At 38.9% G+C, this 22,191-nt stretch overlaps 1 protein-coding gene across 1 annotated transcript in view; it reads right to left on the reverse strand.

The window, feature by feature from the left end:
- Positions 1 to 11,818: 11,818 nt before the first annotated feature.
- The window catches only part of FANCB (FA complementation group B), a 50,860-nt gene continuing 40,487 nt past the window's right edge, over positions 11,819 to 22,191 (reverse strand). Inside the window, exon 10 of the mRNA XM_058714181.1 lies at positions 11,819 to 12,172. Within this exon, the coding sequence (XP_058570164.1) occupies positions 11,999 to 12,172 (174 nt within the window). The 3' untranslated portion in view covers positions 11,819 to 11,998. The remainder of the gene's footprint in view (positions 12,173 to 22,191) is intronic.

The following is a 22,191-nucleotide window of genomic DNA, read 5'->3' on the forward strand; positions in this document are numbered from 1 at the left end:
ATAGAATTTATAGAATAAACAGGTAAAAGTCATCAAGCTGGGGATGTCACAATTCAGAACGTATTCTAATGCCGAAAGAAATCATTTCAGACATAAAATGTATTTCCAAAGCCTAAAAAAATAGGCTTTCACATACAGACCCAACAACGATATGTGAGAACATTTGGTTCTTACTGCACAGTCACTGGAGTTTTATAAAGACTAACATCTTGCTAGGACCTCAGTGCTAATCAGAATTTGCGAAAGCAGTGTGAATAAATACGTATATGAAATATTAATATATCCTGATTCCAAAGGCAGAAGTAACATCCCGGAAATTTCTGGGTTCGAGAATTGCAAACTACTTGCTAATTAACTTGGATATATTAGGATAAGTTAGGATATGCTACAGTGATAATTCCAAAATTCACAGTGGTGTAACAACAAAAGATTCTCTTACTCAAAGTCTTTAGCAGATCTGGAAGACTGGGCAGGGTTGCTGTTCTCCACGTGTTGGCACAGTTTTCCACACTGCTTAGATTTTTTGGTTTCTCCATCCCAACATACACTCCCACGATTACTGTGGTCTAGGAAGAGAATATGGAACATCATAGACTGGCTTCCATCCATAACTCACATTTCAGTCACATGACTACATGTAACTTCAAGAGGGCATGTGCCCCCAACCACAAGAAAAAAGATCGGAAATCCTGGTGGCAAATATTAGTAATGTCTACCACACATACATAGCAGATCTTTAGATTTTACTTGTATTCCTATAGGAAGGATACAATGACGTCTCCAGGTATTTCTAAGCATAAGAAGCTTTTTCCCATCCTCTTCCCACTTGTTTCCTGCTTCAGCATGGTATGACCAAAAAAAAAAAAAAAAAAAAAAAAAAAAAAAGGAATAAAAAACAGATGTCAAATGCACTATTTATTTTAATCCAACCCACATTACCAGTGAAGGGCTCTGAGTTTTCTTTTCTCTACTATCGGGTTTCTCAACTTCGGCGTTATCAACATTTTGGGCCAGATCATTCTTGGGGGCTGTCCTCTGTTGCAGGACATTTAGCAGCATCCCTGGTCTCCACTTCCTAGATGCCAAGAGCATCCCTCCCACTACAGTTGTCAAACCAAAAATGTCTCCAGATGTTGTTAAATATCCCGGGGAGGTGAAATTGAGAACTGGTTGAGAAGTGCTTTTCTATTTGCATTCCTTGACCACTATGAAGGGTTCAGATCCTCTAACACATGAAATAGCCCAGTATGAGCATGGGTAGTAATAGACCAAAAATAATGCTTTTTCTCCCAGATCCCAGATCTATCACTGAGACTTTGGGCAAGGCTCCGAACCCCTCCTTTACTGTATCTATAAAATGGGGAGAAGAATGCTACCTGGGTCACAAGCTTATTGTAAGAATTAAATGAGACAATAAATAACTCATCCTTTTCTCTCTGTTTTGGAAAACTACTTCTGTATAAACCCAGTTCCCGTATATACATGGAATCTATTTCTGGACTTTCTGCCCTTTCTCATGTGTCTCTTTGCTTATTCTTGGGAGAGTTCCTTCCCTTGTTGATTAAGCACTGTTATTATTAAGTCCCGTATTACCTATAGGTGTCTTGTCTGGGAAACTTGGCCATCAGGAAAGGGACTGGAAACTGAGAAGTGAAGAAAAAATCCTTCAGAAGCTCTGCACTAAAGTTCAGATACTTTTCTCACTGGGAAATCCCCCAAGGTTATCAAGAGAGTTCATAAACTATTAATTCTTTAGCCCCTGCACCATCTGGAGCCTCACACGCAGGTACAGGCACCCAGTAAATGGTTGCTGAGGGACTAAATGACCAATATCAGACATAAGTCAAACAAGCTTATCATTACTGGGTTCCCCCAAATAACCTTAGGTTAGAAGTCCCAAATTAGGTGTAATGAGGACAGGAAAGGTATTAATACAGGCAGAACTGGCACCAGCAATAAGTGACGGGTGACAGTCTGACATTAAAAGAGGAAATTAAATGGCAAACATTAATTAAAAAATAAAAACCACATGCTCTGGAGAGTAAGCAGCCCCACATATCACAATAACCCCTTGGCTGCATCACACTGTCAGTGCATAATAATTGACATTCCTAATAATGACTCTGACATTTTAAAAAATGCTAATTTCTGTTCAGCATGTTCTATTTTAAAAAATTCAGAGTACTGTGTAAAGCAGTTGAGAAAGATTTCCATCATAGACTTATAAAATATGTAATTTGCAATATACCTTAGAGATTAGCCAATCTGGTTTCTAGGCGCCCAGAGAAGAAGTGGAACTAAAGCCTTAGTTGGCTGACTTGATGGCAAGCTCTTCTTCCACAATGGCACATCTTAAAAAATATAAACATATTTCTTAATTAAAATTGCCAAATTTAATATTTGGAAACTCAATAAGGATGTACTTCAACTATACCGAATTTTCCTGCACTGAGTTACTAATCAACTGATCCTTACTGAGCTTCTGTGTTTCTAAAAAAAAAAAAAAAATAGTTTACATCTGGTAGGTGTGTCAAAGAAGAGAGAAAGCATGATGCCTGACTCAAGTGACTAAGCCGTCTGGAAGGGAAGGAACAATTTACATGTAAGAAATCAGAGCAATGCAAAGCAGTGTGGGGTGTGGCAACGAGTCTTAGGATGTGGAAACTAACTCTAGGTGCTCTGGAAATTGAGATATAAGAAACATCAACCCATGGCAAATGGTCAAGGATGCACAGAGGTAAGGTGGCACAGGTCACCCATGTTGGACCCAGAGAATATACAGACTTTGGAAAAGAAAACAAAGATGCCTCAGATGCAAAGAACAAGATGAGAAAACACTTGAAAGGGATGGAAGCCTCAAGCACGTTTTCTAAAGCATTCATTTGTACGGGTTATCTCACAAGTACGAGTTATTTATGAAGAAGTAGGAGACGGTGGTTACAGGAAATATTAAAAATTTAGCCTGCCCTGAAAAATCTAAGTTGAAGGGAGGGGAGAATACAGAAAATGGCCCAATTATTCTAGAGTAGCACTGTCTGATAAAAATATAATGCATACCACACATGTAGTTTAAAATTCTCTAGTAGCCCCATTAAGAAAAGCAAAATGCAACAGATTATAGGCATACCTCAGAGACACTACAGGTTCAGTTCCAGATTACCACGATAAAGCAAAGATCACAATACAGTGAGTCAAATACATGTTTCGGTTTCCCAGTACGTATTAAAGTTATGTCTACACTATACTGTAGTCTATTAAGTATGCAACAGCATTATGTCTAAGAAAGTACAAAGCTTAATGAAAACATACTTTATTGTTAAAAATTGCTAGCCATCCTATGAGCTTTTGGTGAGTCATAATCACTGATCACAGATCACCATAACAAATAGAATAATAATGAAAAAGTTTGAAATATTGTGAGAATTACCAAACTGTGCCACAGAGACACAAGCCAAGCAAATTCTGTTGGAAAAATGGCATCAAAAGACTTCTCAGTGCAGGGTTGCCATAAAACTTCACTTTGTGAAACATACAATATCTGTGAAGCACAGTAAAACGAAGTATGCCTGTAAATTGATTTTAAAAATGTAGGGGCGCCTGGGTGGCACAGTCGGTTAAGCGTCCGACTTCAGCCAGGTCACGATCTCGCGGTCCGTGAGTTCGAGCCCTGCGTCAGGCTCTGGGCTGATGGCTCGGAGCCTGGAGCCTGTTTCCGATTCTGTGTCTCCCTCTCTCTCTGCCCCTCCCCCGTTCATGCTCTGTCTCTCTCTGTCCCAAAAATAAATAAAAAACAGTAAAAAAAAAATTAAAAAAAATAAATAAAAAAAAAATAAAAAATAAAAATAAAAATGTATTTTCTCGGGACGCCTGGGTCCCCGCTCTCTCTCTCTCAAAAATAAGTAAACATTAAAAAAATAAAAATAAAAATATATCTTCTCAAATTTGATATATTCAAAATGTTATTTCAATATACAATACTCAACATACAAAAACTACTGAGATACTTGACATTCTTTTACTCATACGAAGTCTCTGACATTCAATGTGTATTTCTTTTTTTTTTTAAGTTTATTTATTTGTTTTGAGAGAGAGTGAACACAGGCGTGTGTACACACAGGTGTGTGCACGAGCTGGGGAGGGGCAGAGAGAGAGGGAGAGACAGAATCCCAAGTGGGCTCCATGCTGTCAGTGCAGAGCCTGACATGGGGCTTGATCCCGCAAACTGTGAGATCGTGACCTGAGCCAAGATGAAGAGCCAGACGCTTAAAGAATGAGCCACCGGGGCACCCCATAAGGTGTATTTCACACTTAGAGCATATCTCAATTTGGATGCTAAATTCATCAGAAACATCTGATCTACACTTAGATATTATATAATTTTTAATTGAAAAGATTAATTCATATACCCAAGTTGTTCCAAACATACTTAAAAGTTTTCCAGTAAATGAATCAAATACCAAAAATCATTTTGCTAATGTTCACATCCATAGTAACAAACTGCTTCAGTTTTAAATCTAAATGTCAAGCAATTAAAATGAAATAAATTAAAGGCTCAATTCCTCAGGCCTACAGGACAAATTCCAAGGGTTCAATCATACATGCGATTACTGGCTACATGTGAGGCTGTGCAGGTCTAGAGGTGAGTTTCAGGGATGGGAGGCAGGGTTGCCAGGTGACAGGAGGCCCACGGATGGCAGACTGTGAGTACTCGGAGGGAAAATGTGTATGCACTAGTACAGAGCACAGAGCCACTCTATACTAGCTGCCAAGAAAGAAGAAGATACCATGATGAAAACAGAGTTCTAGGGAGACTAATTTATAACAGAATAGCGAAATCAAAACAGGAAAAAAAATACAACAAAGTCGGGGAGACAAATGGACAGTTTATCACAGTGAATAAGCTCTGAAATAAGGAGGTCTGGAGGTGGAGGCAGGACGAAAGAATGAGGCAGAAGCAATGATGTGAGAAGCTGTTTGCTGGCTAGAAGAACTGACAAGACTGAGGAATAGGTGGGACAAAGAAGAACCCTGGCTCAAGTCCAGAGTGGTTTTCAGGAGCTCATAGACTTTTTTTTTTTTTTTAATCTTTTTTATTTTTTTGTTATCATTATTTTTTTAACATTTATTTTTGAGACAGAGAGAGACAGAGCATGAACGGGGGAGGGTCAGAGAGAGGGAGACACAGAATCTGAAACAGGCTCCAGGCTCTGAGCCGTCAGCACAGAGCCCGACGCGGGGCCCGAACTCATGGACCGCAAGATCATGACCTGAGCCAAAATCGGACGCCCAACCGACTGAGCCACCCAGGCGCCCCTCATAGACTTGTTTTAAAAGAACATTTCTGTGACTTTGCTTCTATCTATCTATCTATCTATCTATCTATCTATCTATCTATCTTGAAGTAATCTCTACAACATACTCTACTGACTGAGTCAGTCAGGTGCCCCTGGACTTCACAGATTCTTGAGATAACAGTTGAACTCTTGGGAATGTAATGGGTCAATTATTATGGAGAACAAGAGTTGAGGAGGGTGGGTGGTGGGGGAAGAAGGGGAGCAGACAGGAGAGAAAGGGAGGGAAGGGGAAAGGAGACAGAAAAAGAGGCTATAAATTTTAAATTTATTATTTACCAATAAATAGATGATAGGTCAAACCATTTGAGCGAGATCACCCAGGGAGGTCTGTAGGGTGAAAAGAAAAGGGGCCACCCAGGAACAATACATTTCTAGGGACAGAGAAGTCTTCAAAGGAATGCTTCCAATGGGCAAAGAGACTGAACCAGACAGGTGAGCTCTGTTCCATGGCCTTATTCACTCAGCCAACATTTATTCAGACAAAGGCCTAGGTGTTCACATGCTAGATACAAGCCAGGTGGGATGCCCTGGAAGGGTGCACTGCTAGGCTCGCAGCCAGGACTGAACTCCAGATGGCCTGCCTGCAGCAGCGCCTCTGTCCTACACTACAATAGGAGTCCTGTACAGTGTCACCGACAGTGTTCTGGCCTTGGCAATAGATCAGTCTAAATTCTATCCTGTTTCCTTGAAGTTTCATTTGCCGTTTATAAAAATGTTCTTCAAGGAAGATCTTACTTTTCCTAACAATAACAAAGTAAATAGATTCCTATCTTGGAAAAGACAAGTTGGGGCTGGGTGGAGATGGGGTAATGGAGATATCTTCCTGTACATACTAGTGACGGTGCCGGAGGCAGTGTAGGAGTTCAGGGAGGGAAGTTGGGGTTGATCTCTCACCCATACGCTGTTGCCATGAGATGGGGGTAGAGGCAGAGAAAAAACATAAATTACGATGCAAGAAAGTTCAGAAGACATTTAGTTCGATATGAACTGATGATACAGTATACCATTTAACTTTTGAAAGCAGTAGTGCTCAAATTGAATTAGGATAGAAAGGTCTAACTTTGTAACTTCTCTTTCCATAGAAATGTCACAGTATTTTCCATGAAGGATCAAAAGGACCACCATATTTTTACCTGCTCGAACAACACATTTTTAACGCTACTCTGGCAAACAACTGCAATTTTATATTTGTTAGTTATGACACTTCTATTTCCCTGCCCTTGTAATTTGAAGGACTACGCAGTATTCTGAGTTCAAACCATGAAATATAATAGAGAAAATTACCCATTTTAGAAACATAATTCTATTGCATAATTCACTTAAAAAAAAATACCTTTAAGGAAGAATTTACTCATTAAATCTAACCATTTGCACAAAACAATGCTCTCCCTCAATTCAATCCTTAGCTCTCTCCTCCTAAATTTTTCATAAAAGATAGAACTTGGTCTCATTAACTTCACACTTCTCTCAATGACATTCAAGATTCTGAAATCTGAGAACCATGGAATGCACAATAAGGAAAAGCAGTCGCCTGGAGTGTCTTTCTTTCTCCTCCATCTGACATCTCCTATACGTCATCCATGTGCCAGTTGAAACACCAACTCTGGGAAAATAGAGTTGCCTCACATGAATTTCTCTGTGCCCTTACAACACCCCTCCTCTCTTAGAGAAATCTGCTTGCATTTTTCTTACGCATGAACATATCTGCCTGTGCAAGTCCTTCAGGGCAGGGTGGATATCACGCATATCTTTATATATCCGGAGATTAGCCCACCAACTGGTGTAGGAAGCACACAAAAAACACTTGTGTAAGAAATAAAGAATGAGGGGCGCCTGGGTGGCTCAGTCGGTTGAGCGGCCGACTTCGGCTCAAGTCATGATCTCGCAGTCGGTGAGTTCGAGCCCCACGTTGGGCTCTGTGCTGACAGCTCAGAGCCTGGAGCCTGTTTCAGATTCTGTGTCTCCCTCTCTCTGACCCTCCCCTGCTCATGCTCTGTCTCTCCCTGTCTCAAAAATAAATTTTAAAAAAAGTTAAAAAAAAATAAAAAAAGAAATAAAGAATGAATATACAAATGAGCAAGAGAATGAATGAATTACAAGAAATGGGTTCAGAGCTGGAATTCTTAGCTCTATTACCTTGAGCAAGTCATTCCACCTCTCTGAGCTTTCATTTCCTTATCATGAGAAAGAGAAATAGTGGATTTCCTGGTGGACTTCTCAGGGAGCTGGGTATCATCACATACAATAATGTGTGGGAAAGCTCCTGATAAATGGGAAACTGCTACGCAAATGTTAGTTATTGTCTAGTGCCTGCATAAAGACATACAAGCCCAGCCAAGTGTAGAATAGGGAGGGGGAACGAATTCCATACATCTGGGACTGGTGTCATTGTTGACCCAGATCCCAAAACAAAATCCTAAGAAACATCCTCGACTCCTCCTTCTCCTTCACTCCTAACACCCAAATAGAACCAGTATCACCTCTTTCACCATCACTGGGCACAAAACAGATAAGAACCATTATAAATTCAAGACTCCACTCCTCCTGGTAGCAGCAAGTCTACTTCCTCCCTCTATATCACATCTTCCCATAATTGACCATGACCTCCAGGGATTACCCAATCGAAGGAGTGGGATCGGGGTGGGAAGGATGGCTTTGCTTCTTCATGTAAGTGGAGGACCAACTAGAGAATTGGTATCTGACAGAGTTCTCATACAATTTTGCTGTTGTGAACAGGTCCTGTACAGTTGACTGCTGCTGGAAAGACTGGTCAAGCACCCATCTCAGGTTCTGAGGAGTGCCACATCCTGTACCACAACAGACCAGGAAGTTAGGCCTGAAGGAGCCTCCAGCACTGTTGCAGACTGTGCCCAAACCAGCCCTTCTCCATAAACTCCAAAACCGTCGTCTCAGGGGCTACTCAGCAGCCCCCTTTCTTCAGTCATTATATTCACAAGATGTCACTGCCCACCTTACCCCTAATTCTCAAAGAGGTCTTTTTGGCCTATGTTTACAGGTCTCCTTAACGTTGAATCTTGGGAAGCAGTATGGTGTTCTAGTATCTTTTCCCATACTGAACAGTGGATGCCTTCTCCTCTTAATATTTACACAAACAAAGGAATTCAGTAGATTTTGCAGAACAATGAAGATCAGTTGCAAGGTCACCACACACCACAGGCACTCCATTCAATGTCTGCCTTAACAGGCAATCTGTTACACAAGCAGTCACAAAGTTCTGCCATTTTGATTTCAAAGTATTTCTCAATTCCATTAATTTTCTTGGCCACTACCTTGTTCAGGCCACATCTTTCACTTGGATTATTCTGGCAGCTTCCTAACGCCACCCGCCTTTGTTACTGCACTCCAATCCACTCTCCAGATGGTAGCCAGAGTGCTCTTTCCAAACACAAATCAGATCACGTCACCTCTTTGTTTAAAACAAGTCCAGTGCTTCTCATTGTCCTCCTAGTGAACCCTTGACGTAATTTTACAAGACCTTCGTCATCTGGCCTCTACTTACTTCTCCAGCCTTATGTGATCTTCCCTTGCCTTCCCTGCCACCTACCTGTCCCTTTCCTTCTCTCCTAGTCCTATCCTCCTAATTTACTTGCCCTTTTTGGCAAAGACTTTTCTCCCTTTCCCTCCCTCCCTCCCTCCCTCTCTCTCTCTCTCCCCCTCTCACCTTCCCTCCCCCATCTCTCACTTCCCAGCCTTTCCCATTCTTGTTCCCCAGCTTGAAGTAACCTTCCTTCCATTCTTTACTGGTATACTTCCTACTTCTCCTTCATGTCACAAATTAAAGCCACTTCATTGAAACTCTTTGTGGATTCTCCAAGACTAGACTAGAGTCACGTCTTTCATGCTCCCTTAACTATTGAACTAACTGTATTGCATTATCACATCCATCATGTTGGTATTGTAATCGTCCATCTCATTTGTTCTATCATTTTGTGTTTCCCACCTAGAAGGGAAGTTCATTGAGAGCAGGGGCTTTGTAAGAGTTTAATCCATAGGAGGTACAGAATAAAAACATCACATAAATGAATGAAACCTAATAAAATATAGTATCAGAAATAACTGAACTATTAAGTAGAGTGGTGGTAATAAATAACCTTTGCTAGGGCACAAATACAATTCGACCTATATTTTACCTTCTTGAACTTTAAATCTAAAAAAGATAACTAGAAAAAAAATTTAAAAAGATAACTAGAGGGGCACCTAGGTGGCTCAGTTGGTTACACATCCAACTCTTGGTTTCAGCTCAGGTCATGATCTCGTGGTTTGTGAGTTTGAGACCAAGTCGGGCTCCGTGCTGACAGTGCAGACCCTGCTTGGGATTCTCTCTCTCTCTCTCTCTCTCTCTCTCTCTCTCTCTCTCTCCCTCTCTCTCTGCCCTTCCCCTACTCGTGCGTGTGCACACGCGCTCTCTCTCCCAAAATAAATAAATAAACTTAAAAAATGATAACTAGAAAGACAGATGGCAATAATCCCAGCATACAGATCTTTATATGAAAATAGTGTTTTTATTGTTAGAATGAATTTTATTATGATTATAAGAGATGTTAACATAAGGAGACGTTGGGGGAATAGTACACTGGAACTCCGTCCTATTTTTGCAACCCTTAAGAAGTCTAAAATGATGTAAAAAGTTTTTAAATATGATTTTATACTGTATGCATTCTTCCCTTCTTAGCTATATAATCCTCTTCAAAAGAATTCCACAAGTATGTCAAGCCAAGTGATGAGAATCTTAATATTTTCTGAAATTAATGTTGATTATGGATTTAAATTTTTTTTAGTGTTTATTCATTTTTGAGAGACAGAGAGAGTCAGAGTATGAGCAGGGAAGGGGCAGAGAGAGAGGGAGACACAGAATCCGAAGCAGGCTCCAGGCACTGAGCTGTCAGCACAGAGCCCGACGCGGGGCTCAAACTCAAGAGCTGTGAGATCATGACCTGAGCCAAAGTTGGATGCCTACCCGACTGAGCCACCCAGGCGTCCCAATCATGGATTTTAGATATATATTCAGAGTGTCTAAAATATTCTATTCATTGCATTACTAAAGGTGTCATAGTAAGTTTGGTCTACTATAACTTTCTCTTCTTACTACAAAGAATAAAGGAGATATAGAAAATTAGGATATTTTACCATAAGCAGCTTTGATTCTCAAAACTTCATCATGTCTACAATGACTGAAATATTATTTTTAGGTAAGAAACTACTACATAAATGTAGTTGAAATACACTACAATCATACCACAGTTCAGTAATAAGTTATGTGTCTCAATTACAGAAAATCCTTAAAAGAGAGAGAAAAAAAAATCTTATGGAAAGTGAAGTTCCATGGTGAGGGTATTAGCTTGATAAAGGCCAGTAAAGCAGGAATAAAAGTGTCTAATTTCTTGTTTTCATTATGTTTTAAAACACTTGTTCAGAAAATGCTGCTAACAAATTAACCCTCTCTTATACAGCTGACATATAGTTATAACCTATGACATGAACATAACAGGGAATAAGAATATTTAATATAATTTATTATCTATTTAGCCTAGTTATTTTAAAAGGTGTTTATTCCAGTTCTCTTTTAGTCTGCTACAAATTTATATAGTCACATAACCAGGCCACGTTAAACTAAGTTAAAGTGATATTAAATGGGGCTTTTCTTAATCAGCTCGGGGCCCATGAAACTCCAAGAGCTGAGGTCCACGGGTGTCTAGTGCCTCGTCATCATAAAGACAGGTGATGACTTAGTCATCTAAGTGACTGGTTCAGTGACCACCAGCTACCTCCAGCTTATTTAGGAGAATACTAGAAAAATAAGAAGAGATGCAATTTTTCAAAGTGAGAAGAAATGAGGGCATCCTGGCATTTTTCTTTTCTTTGTCATGGGGACATTCTCTCCTCCTTCAAACTAGGTCAAGGGGGTAGCAAGAAACTGTTTTGGGAAGACACGAGGACAGGACTAGGAGTGAAGGAAAGGGACAGGTAGGTGGCAGGGAAGGCAAGGGAAGATCACATAAGGCTGGAGAAGTAAGTAGAGGCCAGATGACGAAGGTCTTGTAAAATTACGTCAAGGGTTCACTAGGAGGGCAATGAGAAGCACTGGACTTGTTTTAAACAAAGAGGTGACGTGATCTGATTTGTGTTTGGAAAGAGCACTCTGGCTACCATCTGGAGAGTGGATTGGAGTGCAGTAACAAAGGCGGGTGGCGTTAGGAAGCTGCCAGAATAATCCAAGTGAAAGATGTGGCCTGAACAAGGTAGTGGCCAAGAAAATTAATGGAATTGAGAAATACTTTGAAATCAAAATGGCAGAACTTTGTGACTGCTTGTGTAACAGATTGCCTGTTAAGGCAGACATTGAATGGAGTGCCTGTGGTGTGTGGTGACCTTGCAACTGATCTTCATTGTTCTGCAAAATCTACTGAATTCCTTTGTTTGTGTAAATATTAAGAGGAGAAGGCATCCACTGTTCAGTATGGGAAAAGATACTAGATACTGCTTCCCAAGATTCAAAAGCCAGGAGTTAAAGAAGTCAGAAGAAGTCATTTCTCACCTTGATCGTGAAATGTGGCACTGCTGAGGCCTCCAGAAAGATCTCCAAAAAGCTCATACACACAAGCTGTGAAATAGCGAACCTCCATTTAGGATGTGCTTCTGTGACAGAGGTACCAACAGCTACCAATGCAGAGGGACTGCTCTATCCCGCTAGTCTCCGTGTCAGGCGCCGGCCAGGACAGCAGAGCACAGGAAGGTCCAGAATGCAGCCTATTCCTCTTCCTTGCTGCTGCTCTGCAGAACTGGGGGCCAGGCCAGAGCTGGGAAGAGGGGGAAAGTTTTGAATTGAATGAGAGATTAATGTTTTAACAGTTTACATTTTGAAAACATAAATGCATTCATCTTGTAAAAAACAAAACACTATAAAAAGATCACTGATGAAAAATCTGGCTACCACCACTGTGTTTCAATCACCTAATTCTCCAAAGAAGTAATTACTTTTGTTAGTTTCTGAACTACTTTCTTATGGCTACTGCAACACAGTACCACAAACTCAGGATCTTAAAACAACAGAAATTCATTTTCTCAAAGTTCTGGTGGCCAGAAGTCTGAACTCAGTATCACTGAGAGGAAATCAAGATGTCGCCTGAGCCACGCTCACTCCAGAGGGCTCTAAAGGAAACTGCTCCTTGCATCTTCCAGCTTCTGGCATCCCTTGACTTGTGGCTGCCTCACTACAATGTCTGCCTCCCTGGCCACAGAGCCTTCTCCTCTTCTGTGTATAATCACTCTCTGCTTCTGTCTTATAAATGTGCTTGTGAGGGCATTTAGAGCCCACCTGCATAATCCAGATGATCTCCTTAACTTAATCACATCTTTTGCCATAGAAATGCCATCGTAGATTCCAGATTCCATAGTGGCCATTACTTAGCCTCCCAAAGTTTCCTATGCAGCTGTCCAGATATATGCAAATGTAAGCACGCTGGAAAACATACTCACATTTTTTCAGTCTCTACCACAAAAGGTAATTTACCATACATATCCTGTATCTTGCTTTCCTGACTGAACAAAAATGTTGATATCTTTCCATGTCACTGCATAGAGAGCAACCTCCATTTGTACAGGTACGTAGAACACCACTGAATGGAAGCATGCAATTTATTTAACCAATTCCATTCAGTTCTCATTTTTTTGACATTACTAAAATGGCAAAGTAAACAACTGTGTACATGTGCACACACATGCATACACATACATACAAGTTTGCAAATATATCTCAGGAATTTTAAAAATTCCTAGAAGTAGAATTTCTTTGTCAAAGGGCATGTGCGTTTGGGTTTTTTCTTTTTCAAGTATAATTAACATCCTGTTATATTAGTTTCATGCATACAATAATTCCACAATTCTATACATTACTCAGTGCTCATTAAAATAAGTGTATTCTTAATCCCCTTCACCTGTTTCATCCATCCCCTCACCCACCTCTCAAGTGGCAACCACCAGTTTGTTCTCTATAGTTAAGAGTCTGATGTTTGGTCTCTTTTATCTTTGTTCATTTTTGCTTTTAAAATTCCACACGAGAGAAATCATATGGTATTTGTCTTTCGCTGACTTATTTCACTTAGCATAGTACCCTCTAGATCCATCCATGTTGTTGCAAATGGCAAGATTTCATCCTTTCTTATGGCCAAGTAATATTCCATTGTATATACGCACCACATCTTCTTTATTCACCTACCAATGGACACTTGGGTTATTTCCATACTTTGGCTATTGTAAATAATGCTGCAATAAACATAAGGATGCACGTATCTTTTTGAAACAGTGTTTCTGTTTTCTTTGGGTAAATACCCAGTAGTGGAATTACTAGACTGTATGGTAATTGTATTTTTAAATTTTTGAGGACCCTCCATACTATTTCCACAGTGGCTGCATCAGCTCGCATTCCCACCAAGAGTGCACAAGGTTTCCTTTTCCTCCATATCCTGATCAACACTTGTTATTTCTTGTATTTTTGATTTGAGCTATTCTGACAGGTGTGAAGTAATATCTCACTGTTGTTGTGACTTTCGTTTTCCTGATGATTAGTGATGTTGAACACCTTTTCATGTGTCTGTTGGCCATCTGTATGTCTTCTTTGGAAAAAATGTCTGTTCATTCCTCTGCCCATACTTAATTGGATTATTTGTATGTTTTGGTTAAGTTCTTCATATACTTTGGGTATTAACCCTTTATTGGATATATCATTTGCAAATATCTTCTCCCATTCAGTAGGTCATCTTTTCATTTTTTGATGGTTTCCTTCACTGTACAAAAATTTTTATTTTGGAATAGTCTCAATAGTTTAATTTTGCTTTTGTTTCCCTTGCCAAAGAAGACATATCTAGAAAAATGTTTCCACGGCTGATGTCAAGAGTCACTGCCAGTGTTTTCTTCTAGAATTTTATGGCTTCAGAGCTCACATTTAAGTCTTTAGCCCATTTTGAGTTTATTTTTGTGTATGGTGTAAGAAAATGGTCAAGTATCATTCTTTTGCATGTAGCTGTCCAGTTTTCCCAATACCATTTGAAGAGACTGTTTTTTTTCCCATTGTTTATTTTTGCCTTTGTCATAGATTAGTTGACCATAAAAATGTGGGCTTATTTCTGGACTCTATTCTGTTCCATTCATCTGTGTGTCTCTTTTTGTGCCAGTACCATAGTGTTTGCATTATCATAGCTTTGTAGTATATCTTGAAATCTAGGATTGTGACATCTCCAGTGTTGTTCTTCTTATTCAAGATTGCTTTGGCTATTTAGCGTCTGTGGTTCCATAAAAATGTTAGGACTATTTGTTCTAGTTCTGTGAAAAATGTTGTTGGTATTTTGATAGGAATTGAATTAAATTTGTAGATTGCTTTGGATAGTATGGACCTTTTAACAATATTGGTTCTCCCAATCTGAGCATGGCATGTCTTTCCATTTGTTTGTGTCATCTTTAATTGCTTTCATCGATGTTTCTATAGTTTTTGGCATAAAGGTCTTTCAAACTCCTTGGTTAAGATTATTCCTAGGTATTTTATTCTTTCTGGTGCAATTGTAAATGGGACTGTTTTCTTAATTTCTCTTCCTGCTACTTCATTATCAATGTATCAATTATCAATGTATCTCAAAATGCAACAGATTTTCTATATATTGATTTTATATCCTGCAACTTTGCTGAATTCATTTATCAGTTCTATTAGATTTTTGGTGCTCTTTAAGCATTTTCTGTATATAGTGTCATGTCATCTGTAGTGTTGACCATGTCATCTCCACAAATCCCCATGTGTTCAACAACCCCAAAGCTCTCTGAACTCATTCCTTTTGGGTTTTTATGGAGGCTCTGTGACATAGGCATGATTAATTAAAGCACTGGTCCTTGGTAATTGAACAAAATCTACAGCCCGTCTCTCCCTCCCTGGAAATCAGTAGGGGGGACTGAAAATTCCAACCCTCTAATCACCTAGTTGGCTCCACTGACATCCTTAAGTCCAAAAGTCACCTCATTAACACAACAAAAAAACCCTTCATCATTCTCATCACAGGAAATTCCAAGGGTTTGGAATTGGAAGCACAGAAGCTCTGTGCCAGAAATGGGGACAAAGACCAAATATATATATATTTCTTACTACAGAATGCAAGATCACAACAAGGAGTTTTAAGTCAAAGATAATAATAATGGTAACATTAAAATAACAATACCGACACTTATTGAGAGTTTACTACATGTCAGGTGTTTCCTAAACATTTTATATGTATACTGTCATTTATAGTCCCCATTTTACAATGGAAACTAAGGAATCCAACTTGTGGCAAAAAACCTGTGTGATTTTTCAGGCCCAACCAGAGAATTACAAAGGCCTTACCTCGCAGTCCCCAAAGGGAAAAGGAAAGCTATCTTCACACCAGACAGTGCACAACCAATCCACTGCAACTCTCTGAAGGGACTTGCAGCCCAGAACTCACCTACATGGTTTCTGTATCTCGCCTGCTGTGAATAATGATGCAGTGAAAATGGGACTGCAGATGTCTCTTTGAGAGAGTGATTTTATATCATTTGGATATAAATTCCCGGAGGTGGGGATTGCTGGATCATATGATTTTTAAATTTTTAATTAATTTCTGTTTTTAATGTTTTGTTGATCCTCCATACTATCTTCCATAGTGGATGTACCAATTTATGCTCCCACCAACAGTGAACAAGGATTCCCATTTCTCCACATCCTCACCAATGCTTGTTATCTCTTGTCTTTTTCATAACAGTCATCTTAGCAGGTATGAGATGCTATTTCCTTGTGGTTTTGATTTGAATTTCCCTGATGATTGAAAAAGTTGAATACCTTTTCATGCACCTGTTAGCCATTTGTATGCCTTATTTGGAAAAATGTCCATTCAGATCCTTTGTTTATTTTTAATCAGATTTTTTCCAATTAAGTGGTAGGAGTTCCTTCTAATTTTGGATATTGACACCTTATCAGATCTATGGTTTGCAAATATTTTCTCCCATTCTGTATGTTATCTTTTCATTTTGTTAATGGTTCCTTAGCTTCCCTTTTTAGTTTGATGGAGTCCCACTTGTTTATTTTTGCTTTTGTTGTCTGTGCTTTTGGTATCAATTCCAAAAAAACGACTGCTAAGACCAATGTCAAAGAACGTCTTCCCTATGTTTTCTTCTGGGAGATTTACAGTTTCAGGTCTTACATTTAAGTCTTTAACTTTGAGTTGATGTTTGTGTATAGTTCAAAATAAGTGACCAATCTCATTCTCTTGAATGTGGTTATCAAGTTTTCCCAGCACCATTCATTGAAGAAACTATCCTTCCTTTCCCCACTGTGTATTTCTTGGCATCTTTGTTCAAAATGTCTGTTTTTATGCTAGTATCATACAGCTTTGATTGCTATACTTTGTAATATAGTTTGAAGTCAGGAAGGGTGATGCCTCCAGCTTTGTTGCTTCTCAAGATTGTTTTGGCATTTGGGGGTGTTTTGTGGCTCAATACAAATTATAGGAATTTTTTTTCTATTTCTGTGAAAAATGCCATTGGAATTTTCATAGGGATTGCACTGATTCTGTAGATTGCTTTGGGTAGAACAGACATTTTAACATTATTAATTCTTTCAATCTGTAACACAGAATATCTTTCCATTTATGAGTTCTTTCATTTTGTTCATCAATGTTTTACAGTTTTCAGTATATGGATCTTTCACTTCCTTGGTTAAATTCATTCCGAAGTATTTTATTCTTTTTGTTGCTATTAAAAATTGGATTGTTTTCTTAATATCTTTTTTCTGATAGTTCGTTGTTAGTATATAGAAAAGCAACTAATTTTTTATGTTGATTTTGTATCCTGCAACTTTACTGCATTCATTTGTTGGTTTTAACGGTTTTTTTAAGTAGAGTCTTTTGTATTTTTATATATATAAGATCACGTTACTGCAAACAGAGATACTCTGACTTTTTCCTTTTCAATTTGAATGTTATTTCTTTTTCTTGCCTAATTGCTCTGGCTAGGACTTCCAGTGCTACCTTGAATAGGAGCGGTGACAGTAGGAACTCTTGTATTGTTCCAGATCTTAGAGAAAAAGCTTTCAGCCTTTCATTGTTGAGGATGATGTTAGCTGTGGCTTTGTCATATATCACCTTTGTTATGTTGAAGTCATTTATTTCTATTCTTACTTCGGTGAGAGTTTTTATCATGAAATGATGTTGAATTTTGTCAAATCCTTTTTCAGTGTCCACTGAGATGATCGTGTGATACTTATCCATCATTCTGTTAATGAGTATATTATATTAATTGATTTTCAGATGTTGAAACATCCTTGCTTCCCAGGAATAAATCCCATGGTCATGGTGTTTGATCCTTTAATGTGCTGCTGAATTCAGTTTGCTAGTATCTTCTTGAGGGTTTTTTAATTTATATTCATTAGGGACAATGGCCTGTAGTTTTCTTGTGGTGTCTTTGTGTGGCTTTATCAGAATAGTATTGGTTTCATATAGTTTGGAAGTGTTCCCTTCTCTTCAATATTTTGTTAGAGTTTGAGAAAGTTTGGTGTTAATTCTTCTTTAAATATTTAGTATTTAAGGTACTAAAGGTCATCTGGTGAGGTCATCTGGTCCTGGACTTTTCTTTGTTGGGAGGTTTTTTGATTACTTACTCAATCCTCACCGTGGCTATTGGTCTGTTTGAACTTTCTATTCCTTCATGATTCAGTTTTGTTAGAGTGTAGATTTCTAGGAACTTATTCATTTCTTCTACACTATCCAGTTTGTTGGCATGTAATTGTTCAGAGTAGATTCTTATAATCCGTTTTATTTCTGTGGCATCAGTTGTAAGGTCTCCTTTTTCATTTGTCATTTTATTTGAGTCTCCTCTTTTTTATCCTTAGTCTAGCTAAAAGTTTGCCAATTTTATCTTTTCAAAAAACCAACTCTTAGTTTTATTGATCGTTTCTACTGTGTTTCTAGTCTTTATTTCATTTATTCATTCTCTGATCTTTGTTATTTCTTCCTCTCTACTAACTTTGGGCATAGTTGTTCTCATTTTTTCTAGTTCCTTGAGGTATAAAGTTGTTTATTTGAGATCCTTATTTTTTCTTAATGTCAGCACTCATTGCTATAAACTTTCTTCTTAGCACTACTTTTCATGCATCCTGCAAGTTTTGGAATCTTATGTTTCCATTTTTGTATGTCTCAAAATATTTTTTAATTTTACTTTTGATTTCTCCTTTGACCTATTGGTAGTTCAGGAATGTGTTGTTAAATCTCCACTATCTGTGAATTTTCCAGATTTTCTCTTGTTATTTATTTCTAGTCATACCATTGTGGTCAAAAGACACTGATATGATTTCATTCTTCTTAAATTTGTTAAGACTTGTGGCCTAACATATGATCTATCCTAAAGAATGCTCCATGAGCCCTTGAGAAGAATTTTATTCTGTTCCTGTTGCATGGAATTTTCCACATGTTTGTTAGGTCCATTTGGTCTAATGAGTAGTTCAGGCTCAAAGTTTGCTTAATGACTGGATGATATATCCATTGTTGAAAGTGGGGTATGGAAGTCCTCTACTATTAGTGTATTCTCTTTCTCTCCCTTTAGATCTGCTAATAATTATATATGTAGTTGCTCTGATAACCCCTTTATCATTATATAATGACCTTTGACCTATTGGTAGTTCAGGAGTGACCTTCGGAAGAGGTCGTCAGAAGAGACTTTCTTGGTCTCTTACTACATTTTGGACTTAAATTATATTTGGTCTGACATAGTGTGGTTCTCACTATTCCTTTTTGGTTTCCATTTACACAGAGTACCTTTCTTCCCATCCCTTTATTTTCAGCCTAAACGTGTCCTTAGTTGAAGTGAGTCTCCTGTAGGCACCATACAGTCGGGTCTTGTTTTTTATGCATTCAGCCACTCTACATCTTTTGATTTGACAATTGAGTCCATTTTTGTTTAAAGTAATTATTGGTAGGTAAGGACTCAACTATTGTCATTTTGACCACCATTTTCTGGAAGTTTTATAGATCCTTTGTTCCTTCCTCTCTTGCTTTTTCCCTTTGTGATTTGATGATTTTCTATTGTGATAAGCTTTGACTCCCTTCTCTGCATCTTTTTATGTTTCTACTATAAGTTTTTGCTTTTGGGTTTCCATGAGGCTTACATAAAACATTTTATATTTTTAACAGTCTATTCTCAATTTATATTTTTGGTGTCACAATTTGCATCTTTTTATATTTTGTATCCATTAACAAATTATTGTAGCTAGTTATTTCTAATACTTTTGTCCCTTAACTTTTACACTAAAATTATAAGTGATTCATACACCACTATTACAATAGTAGTGCATTCTGAATTTGACTATACATTTACCTTTACCAGTACGTTTTATATTTTCATATGACTTCATGTCACTAGTTATCTTTTCCTTTCAACTTGAGGTATTCAGTATTTCTTGTAAGGTAGGTCTAGTAGTGGTGAATACCCTTCATTTTTGTCTGTCTAGGAATGTAACAATCTAGCCTTTATTTTTGAAGGAAAACTGCTGGATAAAGTATTTTTGGTTGGCAGTTTTTTTCTTTCAACATTTTGAATATATCATCCCACTCTTTCCTGATCTGCAGAGTTGCTGCTGAGAAATCTGCTGATACCTTATAGGGAGGTTCCCTCGAACCTGGGGGCAGGGTTTGTATGTGACAAGCTTCCTTTCTTTTGTCAGCTTCATTATAATGTATCTCAGTGAAGTCTCCATTGGGCTGAAACTGCTTGGGGGACCCTTGAGCTTCATAGAGTTGTATGCCCATATCTTTCCCCAGATCTGGGAAGTTTTCAGCCATTATTTCTTTAAACAAGCATTCTGCCCCTTTCTTTATTCTTTTTCTAGGATTCCTATAATGTGAATATAGTTTCACTTAATGTTGTTTGATAGTCCCGTAGGCTTTCTTCATTCTTTTTTTGTCCTCTGACTGGGTAATTTCAAATGGCCTATCTTCTAATTTGCTGATTTTTTTTTTCCTTCTGCTTGACTGAGTATGCTATTGAAGCTCTCTTTTGCATTTTAAAATTTTCATTTTATTCCTCAGCTCCAAAATGTTTAGTCTTTTTAATGTTTTCTCTTTGTTGAACTTCTCCTTTTGTTCTTTTGTTTTCCTGATTGTTAGAATTTCTATCTGTGTTCTTTTGTAGTTCTGTGAGCTTCTCTGAGCTTCTTCAGAACAATTACTTTGAATTCTTTGTTAGGACACTTGTGGATCTCCATTTCTGTGAGGTCAGTTATGGAAAGTTTATTGTGAAGTTTGGTGTTGTCATGTTTCCCTGACTCACAGCAATCCATGTAGCCTTGTGGTATGTGTCTATACGTTTGAAGCAATCACTTCTTCCAGACTTTATGGACTGACTTTAGCTAAGAAAAAACCTTCATCTGTAGGTCAAGACATGCTGGAGCATGCTGTGGCCTTTGGTCTAGTGTGTGGGACTCCAAGCGTGGAGGCATGTGGTACCTCTGGGGCTGGGCAGCGGGGTGATGTCTCATCAGCTCAGGCAGCTGTTTTCCACATTGACAACTGTATGATCTTTTGCAGTGAGAGGTGCAAGGTGTCTGTGGTGGCTACAATGGGTGTTGAGTTCCTTAGTGGAACCTGCAAGTCCAGAGGCAAGGGAGCAGAACTGGTGGCGTGCACATGATCAGTTGTGGGAACTGGCTATAGGTGCCTGTGTGGTGGCAGGGGCCGGGTGCAGGCATACAAGCAGTGGCAAGGGCCAAGGCCAATTTCAGAGGCCAGGACCAACTGTGAACACATAAGTATCTGGAGGGTCCCAGGGTGTTTAGTGTGCCCTTGCATAACTGCGGAGGCTAGCCAAAGGTACACACATGACGGCAGGGTTCAATGAAAGGAATCAGGGCCATTGGCGTGCAGGTATACATCTGCAGGGTCTAGCCGCAGGCATACGTGTTGATACAGGCCTGTGACTGGGTCAGGGCCGGCTCCTGGTGCCCTAGCAGCTGTGAGGCTTTTGATGTGCACTCTTGCTCCTATAGGGGCTGACAGACAGACAGCAGTGGGGATCAATGATGAGAGTTGAAGCAAGCAGCATATAGGTGCACAGCTGCAGAGGCTCACCACTAGTGCAGGAGACAGTGTAGAACCTATGACAGGGGTCAGGACCATCTCCTGGTACACAGGCAGCTGTCACTGTGCACTCATATGGCTACGGGGGTTAGCTGCAGGCACATGAACAGTAGTGACAGAAGTCAGGCTGGCAGCGTGCAGGAGCAGGGCACCTGTGTTGCTGAGGCTTCTTAAGTGGACTCCTGAGCTCTTCCAGAGCTATTTTCACTTGTGGATAGCTGTCTGGTTATTGTTCTTTGTGGGGGTATGGAGACTTGGGTCTCCTGCTCCACCATCTTGGTGATGTCACTCCCCTGTTGTCACGCATTTAAGTTGTACAAATGATTTCAACTCAAGACATGACAATTATTGTTTTATACAATATTTATTCATGTAGAATTTACCCATTATGTATCTTTTCATAGGTCCTTCAATTCCCTCTGCATCTTTGTTTCCATACAGTTTCATTTTGGTCCTGCCTGAAGAAATCCTTTTAATATTTCTTTTAGAGTAGGCCTGCTAGCAATAAATTCTATGTCTTTATTTTCATTTTTGAAGTACATTTTTGCTACATATAGAATTCTATGCTCATTTTTATAAGCAGTTTAAAAATGAAATGCCATTGCTTTCTGATTTCAGTCATTTCGGTGGCTGTCAGTTATACTGTTGCTCTTTTCAAGGAAATGTACCTTTCTTCTCTAACTACTTTTAACGTT

Source organism: Neofelis nebulosa, chromosome X, assembly GCF_028018385.1.
Source record: "Neofelis nebulosa isolate mNeoNeb1 chromosome X, mNeoNeb1.pri, whole genome shotgun sequence".
NCBI classification, from domain to species: domain Eukaryota; kingdom Metazoa; phylum Chordata; class Mammalia; order Carnivora; family Felidae; genus Neofelis; species Neofelis nebulosa.